This window comes from Grampus griseus (assembly GCF_964374135.1).
Source record: "Grampus griseus genome assembly, chromosome: 9".
Classification (NCBI taxonomy): domain Eukaryota; kingdom Metazoa; phylum Chordata; class Mammalia; order Artiodactyla; family Delphinidae; genus Grampus; species Grampus griseus.
This window is the reverse complement of record NC_139003.1, coordinates 98,115,253-98,128,614: the sequence shown is the minus strand read 5'-3', so window position 1 is coordinate 98,128,614 and position 13,362 is coordinate 98,115,253. Positions and strand designations below refer to the sequence as shown.

Genomic DNA, 13,362 nt, shown 5'->3' with positions numbered 1-13,362 from the left:
TGCATGTTGAACAGAAGCTGTCTTCCCGTCCCCAGATCCTTGTCCGGAAGGCTTTGGGGCAGCGCGGGCTCTGGATCTCTTGGCTGTGATGGGCTGCAGGTGTCAGTGCGCGATTTGGGTGGAGGTGTTCCTTTGGATGAGGTGCTCCGTGCTCTGTGTAACCCCTGCAGCCTTGGAGGAGGGCGTTGGCACTCCGCCTCTCAGGGCAGCCAGGCTCGCACGGGCCCCTTCTGTCCCCACTCTGCACCTTTGTTGCCCCGGTGACAGCACGCGAGCCCGTGCCTGGGCCCCGATCCTGCGGGGGGCCAGCCTCTCCCTGCGGCCTCACGCCTCCCGGCGCCCGCTCCCTCGGTGGCTCCAGGTGCCCATCCGGGGGCAGGTCTGTGGCCGTCGGGCCGGTCCTGCAGCGCCGGCCTCGTGGAGGGCGGTAACCCGAGGAGGGACCCGGAAGAGGACCGCAGGACGGCGGTGGCGCTGTGTCAGTGTGCATGTGTTAAACCCATTTTATGTCATCCTCAGCCCAGTTTTTCTCTGCAGGGGAGAAAAGGGGGCGAGCATTGTGCTCGTTTTTCACATAATGAAACGGGGGCTGGAGGATGCCCTGCGGCTGGTCCTCCAGCTGGTGAGGGTGGACACGAGCCTCCAAATCCCGAATCCTAATGCCCTCTCCCCTCGCCCCTCCAGGCCGGGTCTTAGCGGGCAGCTGTTGGAAACGGAGGAAGGATGTCAGGAGGGGTGGAAGGATTCTTCTGGGAGGTGCTGGCCACTCGGAGACCGGGTTTAGATCTCGCCCGCTGGGTCACCAGCTGAATGGCACCCAGCAGATGTCCTCCTGTGTGACACGGAGGGCTATGCCCGGCTGGCCTCTGTCCTAGGAAGGGACCCTCGGGAAGCTGGAGGGTTTGGCGGGGGGGCGCCCGCGAAGGAGTCGCACTCCTCTCCTCACTGGGCACAGCTGTTGAGTGTTCTCCCTCTGTGGACGGAGCTCCCTTCATGCGGCAGCCTTTGAATTCCACGCAGCTTCTGAAAGGCCCTGCTGAGGGAGGGGCACGACGCTTGCCGGGGTGCTCACGTGACAGCGTGTTCACAGCCGCGGGCAGAGTCTCTCCAGATGAGCCATTGGTAATTTAAACCCCATCTTTAAATGCAGTGTCATCGTGACCGTCACAGTTGTAGGGATTACATCGCTTAAATCTGAACTGTAGGGGAAACCCTTAACACGTCTGAATTTTCAGAGGATATCATCGATAGAAACATTGCCATCCTAACAGCCTGCAGCAGGTTTCCCAAACCACCAGTCGTGAGAGTCCACAGATCGATTGCAGCCCCCGACCCCTCCCCCATCCCCCATAAAGTGAATCTTAGTTGGTTGGAAGAGGGCTGAGGATCTGTGACATTTCTTGCACTGGACAGTGGGACAGTGAATGCCGACTGTTGGTGCTTGAATTAAGCTTTTTTTCCTCCCAGGATTTCTTGCTGTTAAGTGTCAAGCTGTCACGTGCAGGGTCCTCACTTAGCCCTGAAGCTCTGCAGGTGGTGTGGCCTTCGGGCCACTCTGGCCCTGACGGGGCGCGGGCAGACAGGGCTCGCACACAGCTCTGGCATGCTGTAGGTCACACCCAGCCTGGTCGTATCCCAGAGCCCTGGGTGCCGTCCTAGTGCCTGGTCCTGCCCAGAAGCCGGTTCCGGAGGGAGTAGGCCGGCTCGCCGGGGCTGCTTCTTCCCTGCCCCGTGAGTCTGAGGATGCCCTCGGTTGCACGTCCACGTGCAGCAGCCCCCGTGGCTCCCCTGAGCAACCAGTGTGGACCAGCTATGAAATACAAAGTATCTCTGACACTTGGAAATAAAAAGTGTACAGGTTAACAATTCTGATATCACTATACCTGTATACTGGGATTGAGCATAAACAAATAGGTGATTCATAGAGGTCACAAAGAACGGATACAATTTTTTTTAAAGTTGCAGGACAACGTATCAAGAAGGTGACCGTTTGTGTAGGCAAATGGATATGTATTTATGTTTGTGACTCAAAGAAAGATTTCTGTGTCTCTGGTCTGAGTGGTTGTTACCTCCTTGGCGGTCATAAGGCAAGGTGCAGGCACTGTGACCCCAAAGTTGACCGCAGATGCCCTGAGAAGGGGAAGACGGATTATGCGGGCAGAGGTCTCAGACTAAGTCCCAGGGCCTGTGGCCGTCAGGGGGCCCACCCTGGGTTCTGTGAAGCTTGACCACCACCAAGAATCTGTCTTGCTCGCTTAGCCAGGGGAAAGAAGCCTTGATCCTGGGTCCCAGCCTTTCTCTGTTCCTTATGCTTCCTGAGCACCTCCTGTGTGCCGGGCCCTGGGGAACCGGCCAGGCACGATTCCCTGGTGGAGCTGACGCTGGGAGAAACAGCCAGGAACATGGACAACGGCCAGTTCACACAGTAACAGGATGAGCCTCGAGAGGGTCACGCTGGGTGAAAGACGTCAGACAGCAAAGGACGTGGAGTGTGTGATTCCGTGTACATGAAGTGTCCGGAATAGGCAAATCCGTAGAGGCGGAAAGTAACTTAGTGGTTGCCAGGAGCTGGGGGTCGGGAACGGGGAGTGAACGCTCCCCTTAATGGGCGTGGATGGGGTTTCATCTTGGGTGATGAAAATGTTCTGGAACTGGAAAAAATAAAACAAAGAATGCCTCTGGGAAGTTTTAAAGTCAGTTTTAACTGAGGGTCAGTGCTCTCCTCCATGATGAAAACGCCTGCGGCCCACGTGTCTCTCTCCTAACAGGTGACGAGCTGCTGGGCGGAAGATTCCGGAAGCTGAGCCTCGAGCAGTATGACAGCAATGCTGGGGAGCAGCCAGCCTTCTCCACATGCGGCTGGGGCAAGACTACCAGTGCGGAACAGGCCCCAGGCCTGGCGCCTTTTCTCTCTTCAGACAACGCCAAGGAGGTATACGCACCCCGCCCCCCAGAGCCTGGCCTGAGCCCCGTCCCAAGTCACCAGTTCAGTTCCCCACCCGCCTTCGCCCCCGTCTCACACACGGCGTTCCTCCCTGAAGGCAGGTGGTGTTGGGGGGAGCCCAGCTGTGCACCAGCCGGGATCCTGGGTGGGATCCCCGCTCTCCCGAGAGAGCCATGCGGACGTGCACCTCACTCACTGCAGTCATCTGAGCCTCTGTGTTCTGATCTGTAGAATGGGGATGAGGGGCCCAGCATGCAGGTGGGTCGTGAGGGTAGAGGTCTCAGAGCTCCATGGCTGGACGGCGGCAGCAAAGGGCAAACAGAAGTCATCGCAAAGGACCCCAAGTCCCCAACCCAAGGCCTCCCGGCGTCCCCGGGAGGGAGGAAGAAAGCGGGTCCGCGTGGATGTGTGCTCCGTGGGGAGATCTACAGAGCATCTTTGGGGAGGCGTACTTAAGGCTTTTATTCAGAATTGAAGTAAGACAGGTTGGCAAACCCCCAAACGATGAACCCTTTGAAATTAGGGTTTCATTGACTCTCATGGTGGAAAAGTTGGAACCTAGAATAGACGAGAAAAGAAAGTCACCAGTAGTCTTAACACACACACACATAGAACCAGTGCTAATATCTGGGCTACGTCCTGCCAGCCTCTTTTCTGTGCCTGTGTTTTTAATTCATTGGGTATTTTGCGTATCTGTGGACACACTTACCCTGCCTTTTTCACTTAACGCTCACTTTCCCTCTGCTGCACAGACTCTCTGCTAACTCCACTTATGAGCTGTGTAATGTTGACCACAAGACACTTCCCTCTACCTTGACTGTTATTGAAGCTTCTTCCAGTTTTCCATGGCTGCCTCCTGTCTCCAGTCTCAGACAAGGGTTGGCTCAGTGGGTGCCAGGGGCCCCCAGCTGTCTGGGAGTGGCCTTCACCTAACCAATGCCCCCTGCCGATTTCAGGCGGTGATCACCACGTATCCCCCAGACCTGGGTGTGATCGACGGCAGGATCTTCTCTCCAACCAGCAGTGGCAGTGAGTCCATCTCTCCCACACCAGCATTTCCTGTGTCTCCAGAAACGCCGTATGGTAAGAAAGAAGCAGAGCTCGTAGCGTGCAATCCCACTCCTTGAGGGAGCGGAGGGGAACAGCTCGTCACTCTGCTTTCTCTTTCCAGTGACAAGAAGACCACGTTATCCTCCGTTCAGCCCATCCGGGCCGCAGATGGGCAGCCCCAGCGGTCTGTACAAAGGAGCTCCTGGTAAGAAACCCACCTCCTTTCCTCCGCTCTGGATGTCCCCTCATGCAGAAATATTTCCACGTTGTGTCACATCTCAGCAATGTGGCTCTGGCTGGGGAAGGTGCAGGGACACTGTTGTGCAGTCCGCTGGGGTTAGCAGTGGTGTTGAATCTCTGCCTGGCGTCCTGCAGGTGTGCTTCTGTTTTCTTCTGCTCACTGGGCACTTACAAGCGTTGATGCGGAGGGTCATGGTGCTCTCAGCAGCCGAACATCGGTGCTTTTCAACTCCCTGTGGCATTACTTGGAGTTGAAAGAAGAAGCTGGAACACCCGACCCTCCCTTTTCAGAGGAAGTGGGGGCCACAGAGAGCAGCGAGCTCCCTGCTCTGAGTGGCACGGCTGCCCTCGCCCGCTCACACAGACCTGTCCTGGCCCCTTACGTTCTCGGCCACCATCCTGGATCTCCCCAGCGAGTGGCCGCTTCTGGACGGGTCTGCTTCCTCCCTGGGCACGTGTCATACTTGCGGGGTCAAATTTGTCTTTGCACTGGCCCCGGAGAGGGAGTTAACGCAGCAGTGGTGGGTTCCTCAGCACCCCTTCCTGGTATGGACATTCCCCACCTGCCTTGAGAGTCCAGGACGGGCCTGGCCCCGGGCAGGAGGGGAGGGGACGTAGCTCAAGCTGAACTTACACTTTAAAATCGCTCTTCTCTGTAACTGTGGATTCCTTATGCGGCTGCTTTTCTGCCCTGGGGAAGCTGAGTGAGGGTTCCCACTTCTGCTCATTAGATGCACTTTTGGGGGAGGGGGAAGCAGACATTGTGTTTAAATCCCACCTCTTACGCAGGGGAGGTTGTAGTGATGACAGCTAGCTCCATTTTCCTTCTTTTTCCAGAGAAAACGAGATCCATGTGTCATTTAAGAGAAGGGCCAGTTTTCTTCCCAAAGATGCTTGCTTTTAGCATAGAATTAAACTGCACGTCTTTCTTAGCAGGTGTAACTGAAATGAAGGGTAAGAAGAAACGTGCGCTGTGTTGGTGCATTTGTTTGTACATGTAGGAGCACAGCATGAGAAGTGCCTGTGTTCCTGTGTGTGTGGTGCACGGACTCACACACGTGAAGCCGTGTGTCTGTTCTTCTGTGTTTTAATAATTTAGATAGAAGCAGAGGGCCATGCCTCCATTTCCACACAGCCCCCTCCTCCCGGAGTCGACCACGATTAATGGCTAATTTGAACGTATTTAGTGGATTCCGGCTAGAGCCCAGCCTCTGACACGGAATTCAGTCAGATCCCACCACTCCAAGACCAGGTTCACTGGAAACATGCTGGTGACAGCAGTAGAGGGTGGATGATAAGCTTGAGGAAGGAAAGTACCAGAGAAAACCTTCAGACTCACTAACAGCTCCGAATGTGGGCCGCTAGGGCCCTTGGGTAGAGGTCACAAGCCCTTCCTGAACTTGAGAAGGGCCTGGGGGCTGAACGAGCTCGGCGTGCCCTGTGTGCGCCGCGGGGTGACCGTCCTGGCCTGGAGCATCAGGCCCTGGGACAGACGTGGGCTGCGTGGGCCAGCATGTCCGTGTGTGACTGTGCGGCCCCGCACATCCAGTGTGGATTAGGCGTCTGTGCAGCCAGTGTGTCTAAGGAACTTGGGTGTGCAGGTGTCCGCTTGGAAGAAGTAGGGCTTTGATTTCAGATACAAAAAGCAAACATGTGAAATTGGAGCCGTTTAATCTTAAGAACACCTTCCGAGTCTTCCGTGTTTTCATTTCGGCAGTCCCTGAGGACGTTAGCCCAGGGGGAGCTCAGAGACACACACACAGCACTGGCTGGGGGCCCCGTGTGCTGTGCACAGTCGAGGGGTGGGTGGTGGCTGACCCCTGAGGCACAGCGATGGTGGTGGCTCACACTTAGGGACTACATTCACCCCTCTTCTAAAAATATAAGCAGAGAGCAGTGCAATTATAAACGGGGAAACAGAAAATAACCCGAAGAGCTGATTCTTGGAAAAGATCAAAGAATTTGACAAACCTCTAGAAAGACTGACAAAAGAGAGGGAAGACACATATGCTAATATCAGAATGAAATAGGGCTATTGCTGAAGACCCTGTAGAAGCCAAAAGGACAAAAAGGGAATATTACAGACAACGTATGTAGTGTTTAATGATAAGCACAAATTGTAAACAATGTGAAACAGACCGTTTGAATACCCTGTAACTATTAAGGCAATTGAATTGGTAATTTATTAAAACTCCCCAAAAAGAAATCTCCAGGCTCAGATGGTTTCACTGGGGAATTCTACCAAATATTTAATGAAGAATTAACACTAATTCTACATAATCCCTTTCAAAAAATAGATGAGGAGGGAACACGTTCCAATTCATTCTTTGAAGGTCATGTTGCCCTGATAACAAAACCAGACAAAGGCAATGGCAAAAAAGATAACTATAGACTAATTATCCCTTATGAACATAGACACGAAACTGTTTAACCAAATAGAAGCAAATAGAATTCAGTAATATATAAAAAGAAGTATACACCATGGCCAAGTGGGACTTATTCCAGGGATGCACGACTGATTCAATATTTGAAAATCCATCAGTGCGATCCACTGTATTATCTGGAGAAAGAAGAAAAATCACATGATGTCAATAGATGCAAAAGAAGAATTTGACAAAATTCACACCCATTAATGACTAAAGACCCCAGCAAAATAGAACGGAGCATCTACAAAAACCCTACAGCTAACACCACTATTGCTCCACATGACGCTGAAAGTTCTCCAGGGGCACCATGCAAGAGAAGGAAATAAAAGATAACAGACTGGAAGGGAAGAAGTAAAACTGTCCCTTTGGCAGATGTCATGATTGTCCATGGGGAAAATTCTAAGGAATCTACTAAAAAACCTCCCAGAACAAATAAGTGAATTCAGCAAGGTTGTTGGATATTACGATAAGCACTCAAAAATCAGTTATATTTCTATATGGTAGCAACAAACATGTAGAAACCTGAATTTAAAATACAGGTGTCGGGACTTCCCTGGTGGTCCAGTGGTTAATAAGACTTCGCCTCCCAATGCAGGGGGTGCAGTTTCGATCCTTGGTCAGGGAGCTGAGATCCCACATGCCTCGCGGCCAAACAACAAAAACATAAAAACAGAAGGATCAATAAAGACTTTAAAAATAGTCCACATCAAAAAAAAATGTTAATAAAAAAATAAAAATACAGTGTCATTTATAATAGATCAGAATTGAAATACTAAAGTATAAAGCTAACAAAACATGTACAAGACTTATATGCTGAAAACTACACAGTGTTAATGAAAGAAATAAAAGAATATCTAAATAAATGGAGAGACATGTTCATGGGTTGGAAAACTCAACCTGGTACAGATGCCATTTATTCCCAAACTGATGCATAGTTTTAACACAATTCCTATCAAATTCCTGACAAGGTTTTTTTGTAGATATAGACAAGATAATTCTAAAATTTATATGGAAAGGCAAAGGAACTTGAGTAGCTAAGACAATTTTGAAAAAGAATAAAGTGGGAAGAATGGATTTGCCTAATTTCCAGATTTATTATATAGCTACAGTAACTAAGACTGTGTGGTGGTGGTGGAGGGATAGACCCAGAAACCAATAGAAAACCCCAAAATAGACTCATACAAATATGCCCAATTGATTTTTTTTGAAAAAAGTGCCAAAACAAGTCAATAAAGGAAAGATAGCCTTTTCAACAAATAATGCTGGAGCAAGTGGGCACCCACAGGCGAAAAAAAAAAAAAAGAAAAAAGAACATTAACCAAAGTCTCACATCTTATACAAAAATTAATGTATAATGGATCAAAAACTTAAATGGAAAATGGAAAACTGTAAAACTTTTACCAAGAAAATAGGAGAAAATCTTTGGGGTCCAGGCCGGGCAAAGGCTCTTAGATTAGCACCAAATGCATGATCTATAAAAGGAAAAATTGATAAATTAGACTTCATTCAAACTGAAAATTTTTGCTATGGAAAGAACATGTTAAGAGGATAAAAAGACAAGCTACAGACTGGGAGTAAATATTTGCACTGTGAATACTCAGCAGTAAAGAAACAAAAAATCCAATTAGAAAATGGGCAAAAGAGGCGAAGAGATGTTTCACCCAAGAGGATGTACAGGTGGCAAATAATCACACGACAAGATGTTCAGCATTGTTAGCCTTCAGTGAAATGCAAATTAAAGCCACAGTGAGACATCACTACAGACTTGTCAGAAAGGTTCAAAATAAAAATAGTGACAGCATCAAATGCTGGTGAGGATGTGGAGAAACTGGAACTCTCATTTACTGCCGGTGGGAACGGACAATGGTGCAGCCTCTCTGGGAAAGAGTTTGGCCGTTTCTTAAAGAAACTGAACATGCAACCACCGTGTGACTCAGCAGTTGCCCTCCTGGGTTTTTGTCCCAAAGAAATAGACTTAACACTCACACAAAAACCTGAACAGAAATGTTTATAGCAGCTTTATTCTAAATGGCCCCAAACTGGAAACAACCTGGGTGTCCTTCAGCAGGTGGATAAATAGACTGCAGTCCATCCACACCATGGAACACAGCTCAGCCATGAAAAGGAACCAGAATGTTGATGCAGCGGTGGTGCCACACCTGGGTGAATCTTCAGAGCAAAGCCATTCCCCAGAGTTTACATCCTGCATGGTTCCACTTAACGTAATATCCTTTAAATGGCAAAATTATAGAAATGGAGAACATATTAGTGTTTCTTAGGAGTTTGGAGGGGGTAAAGGTGGAGGGGGAGTGGAGGGGTCCTTGTGGGGTGGGAATGTTCTCTATCTTGACTGTATGAATATCACCATCCTGCTATAGCTTAGTAAGATACTACCATCGGGGGGAACTGGATAAAGAGTATAGGGGATCTCCGTGTGACTGTACCATGATCTCAACATTAAAAGTTTAATTTAAATCCCATTGGGGGAAATGGTGTGGCTGTGGTTGAAACAGTATTTATTGGCTGTGAGTTGACAGCAGTTGAAGCTGGTGACGTCTTCACAGAGGTTCATCATACTACTCTGTCTCCTTTCGTATGTTTTGGAATTTTCTATAATGAAAAGTGAAAGTATAAAATGCAGGAATACTTGGTGTGGAGTGGACCTGGGTGCAGTCTGCCCGTGTTTATTATTGAGCACTTCTGTTCTGCAGTGCTCTGCTGGGTTGGTGTGAGCCCAGAGACCCAGGCCTGCCCTCCTGGAAGGGCAGTAGGTACAGCAGGGATGCGCCCAGTGATCCCACGACAGGGAAGAGCCCAGGACAGGACGATGGCACTCTGGCAATTTGCATTGGTTGTTTACCTGGTGAGGAGGTCTGAGGGTTTGACGGGCGAGTAGGGTAAGTGGGAGCTAACTAGGTGAATGGAGGGGGGCGTTTGGGATGGAAATACAGCAGGGGCGGGCCTTGTGGCAGAGGGTACTGCGGACCAGGACGGGATGGAGACGGGGCTCTGGAGGGCAGTGGAGGGGTGAGAGAAGGCCCAGCCACAGCTGTTCTCTGCAGCCACAGAAGAATGGGGTATGTCTTGAGACGGGGAGACAACTGCTCAGACTTCTGTTTTCACGCATTGATCCGGAGTCGGAGTAGGCAGTGGGGTAGAGCATCAAAACAATTTCAGAAATGGTGGGAGGAGGCGGGTTGGATTTGTGGGAGATGCAGGTGGTGTGATCAGCTGACCCTAGCAGAATGGATTGGGGCCTTTGTAACGATTTCTGACTTTGTTGCTATTAATATTACGACGGCAGCTATGTTCTGGCTTCCTTTAGTTAGTGTGCAGTTAGTACAACACTAACTACATAAAATTCCTCTGTGTGTCTTATTACATCAAACTGAACTAGGTACCCGCTTAGTCAGTGTAAACCCAGGTGTGTCGGGTTATTTCCCAGACAACCAGCAGACAAATGTCGGGGAGAAACAGAGCAGGACACCAGTGAAAGGTGGTAGAGACAGATTTTATTTGGTACTGTTGCAGCAGGGGAAGGAGCTGAGCTCAAATCCTAATGCAGCAGATACAGCCAAAGAGCAGTGACAGGGTCAGGGGATGAAAAGTTACTAAGGAGCATCAAGGAAGGAACATTCTTGCCAAACTGGCCCAACAGGATCTTGCTGAGGACAGGCAGAGGGCTTAGACATCAAGGAGGAGTTGAGGAACTTGATCAGAGAGCAGGCAGGGGGGATGACTTAGCAGAATCCTTGCTAAAGGCGGGGCCCTCCGAGGATAGACATCAAAGGCCAAGATCGAGGCTCCAGGACCCTATCTCCAGGTTTGGTCAGGGAGGGAGAGTTTGTCTCAGGAGAGGCCCATGTTATCCCCTGGAACCTGGCAGTGCACCTTTGCCTGCAGCTCTTGCCCTCTGCTCTGGGTAGCACACATCCTGTTCTGTGTCCCTCCAGGTCCTGTGGCACTTAGTTTAAGCCCCCAGACTCCAGTGCCAGGGGTCCCGGGAGCCTGCCTGGCTCGTCGCTGCCACAGGCGGCTCATACCAACCCCTCACCTCTGCAGTAAACAAGCAAAGTAAACAAAGCAAGCTGAGGTTGGTGATGGGTGGACCAGAGCCCAGAGTAGCCTGCCCTTCCCCAGCATGTGCTCCTGATGCCTTGGGCCTGGGCCTGGCAAGCTCCTCTTTTAAATTACGGTACCTGCCCCAGGAGAGTGAGGGATATTTAAATGTTTACTCAAATAATGAATACTTAAATATGAATTCACATACTGCTGAGTTCTCCTAGCAGTGTGTTGTAACTAGAAGAGGAGGCCGTAACTTGAAGGACTGGGGACGGGTAGCGGGGGGAGATGGCAGGGCGGCGGTAGGTGCTGGGAGGACAGCTGGCACCAGGGGCTGGACCGTGAGCTCCATGGGGAGAGACAGCAGGTTCTACCCACCTGGGACCCTCGAGGAGGAGCCTGGAATGGCCGCCCTCGGGACTGTATGTTCAGTGCATCCCTGACACAGCCTACATGACACCCCAGGAAACACATGTCTCCGGGGCCACCATCCTTAGAAATGCCAGATGTGAGTCTGTGATACTCTTATTTGTAAAAAGAAATATATATTTGGTTTTCCTTATTTCTGGCACCAAGCTCCTAAAGCCTTTGGAATTTCTTAAGTGATTAGAGCATAACGATGTTTGTCATGTTAATGACGTGACTTTTGGAAAGGATGGAGGGCAGGTTGCCAGGGGAGCCAACCTTGTGATTAGAGGGTTGGAACTCTCAGTCCCACCCCCCTGACCTCCAGGGAGGGGAGTGGGGCTGGAAGTTGAATCAGTCGCCAGTGGCCAGTGATTTAGTCGATCCTGCCTATATAATGAAGCCTCCAGAAAAACCCAAAAGGACAGGGTTCAGGCAGCTTCCCAGCTGGTGACCATGTGGAGATTTGGGGAGAGTGGGGTGCCTGGAGAGAGCATGAAAGCTCCACGCCCTTCCCCATGCCTTGCCCCGTGCATCTCTTCCGTCTGGCTGTTCTGAGTTATAGCCTCTTAGAATAAACTGTTGATCTAGTGAGTAAAATGTTTCTCTGAGTTCTCTGAGCCACTCTAGCAAATTATTGGAAGCTGAGGAAGGGGTCGTGACCACCTCTGATCTATATAGCCGGTTGGTCTGAAGGGAGGGCAGTCCTGTGGGACGGAGCCCTTAGCCTGTGGGCTCTGACGCTGTCTCCAGGTAGAGTTGAGTTGAATTGTAGGACCCCCGGCTGGTGTCGGAGCATTGCTTGTTGGTGTGGGGAACCACCCCCAACATTGAATTGGGCGCAGAACATCTTAGAGCCTCAGCAGGAAATGTGTTTCTTGAAAACAAAAATATTAGTAAGAGTTTAAGTAAAGGGGTCATTTAATCTCAATCCTCATGAAGGCAAAAGAGAGAAAATTGTGAAGTTCAAGATATAAATTACTGTTATTCGTAGCTGAAAGGCTAAGGAGTCTTGACGATATTTTCAAAATAAATGGGAAAAAAATATGAAGAAAGGTTTCATTAAAAATTTGTTTCTGCTATATCTCAGCCTCCAACTAATCCATAAGAGATTCTTTTTCTTAGTTGAGGTAAAATTCACGTAACATAAAGTGACCGATTTGAAGTGAAAAATTCACAGAACATAAAGTGACCGATTTGAAGTGAAAAATTCACGTAACATAAAGTGACCGATTTGAAGTGAACGGTTCATTGCGTGGAGGACCGTCATCTTTATTTAGTTCCAGAACATTGTCTTGCCCTGACGGTTTTACAAGTGGGATTTAGGGAACATTTGGGGACTTTTGGCTTCAATGAGCACCATTAACTGTAACGTTAGTTTACTGAAAGAGAAGGCCTTTATACATTTTGCAGCTTCTAGTTCATATACCCTTGTTCTGGAGAGAAGGACTGGTGTTTTCAGGGCCCTGCCTGGGGCTGCGGGCAGGGACTGAAGGTGGAGGAAGACCTCTGACCCAGGGCAACTCTGAACTGGCAGGAAGGAGGCCCTGGCCTGAGGGGTGCAGAGTTTGCTTAGTGCTGTGGCGACCTCTTGGAGTTGGATTCAAAGGGTAGAAATGGGTGATGTTTTGCCAGAGGGAGGAAGAAAAGGGATATCCAGGAAAGTCTTGTTGAGAGAGAGGGGGAGAGAGAGAGAGAAAGAGAGAGGTTACTTTGAGGCAATGCTTTATTTTTGTTTTAAAAAAAAAGTTGTCCTTCTTCAAAGCTTGACACATTGTAAAATGTTTCTAGCAGACCTCCCCTTTCTTCCTGGACCCAGCTCAGTTTTTCTTTTGAAATTTTACAAACTTAACGAGAGTGTTTATAATAGGAATAAAAGCATGTACTGAATGTGAACGTGTGTGACATTTATAGATGTCCCTGATGACTTTGAATTTTGCAGAACCTACAAAGCTCATACATTTATATATGTATTTATAACATGTTTATATTTAGGTACATATGTGTGTATAACTACGTATAGGAATATCCACATCTGTATACACATGGGATACACTTTGCCCTCCGATTTGTGCAAAAGGACGCCTGCTGGTGAACGTGACCCCGTGTGACTGACATGGTTAGTAACTATTGCTACTACCCCCATTGCTGCCCCAGATTTAGAAAATGGAAAACAGGAAGGTTGATAGCTTCAAACTATATTTAAAAATAAACATCAGTGTTGGGCTGCTGGAG

General features: G+C 49.4%; 1 protein-coding gene across 2 annotated transcripts in view; it reads left to right on the top strand.

Moving 5' to 3' along the window:
• The window catches only part of TNS3 (tensin 3), a 226,892-nt gene that overhangs the window by 167,292 nt on the left and 46,238 nt on the right, over positions 1–13,362 (top strand). For both annotated transcript variants that reach the window (XM_082661487.1, XM_082661486.1), the window contains 3 exons: positions 2,769–2,932; positions 3,901–4,027; positions 4,116–4,199. In XM_082661487.1, coding sequence (XP_082517613.1) covers positions 2,769–2,932; positions 3,901–4,027; positions 4,116–4,199 — 375 coding nt within the window. The remainder of the gene's footprint in view (positions 1–2,768; positions 2,933–3,900; positions 4,028–4,115; positions 4,200–13,362) is intronic.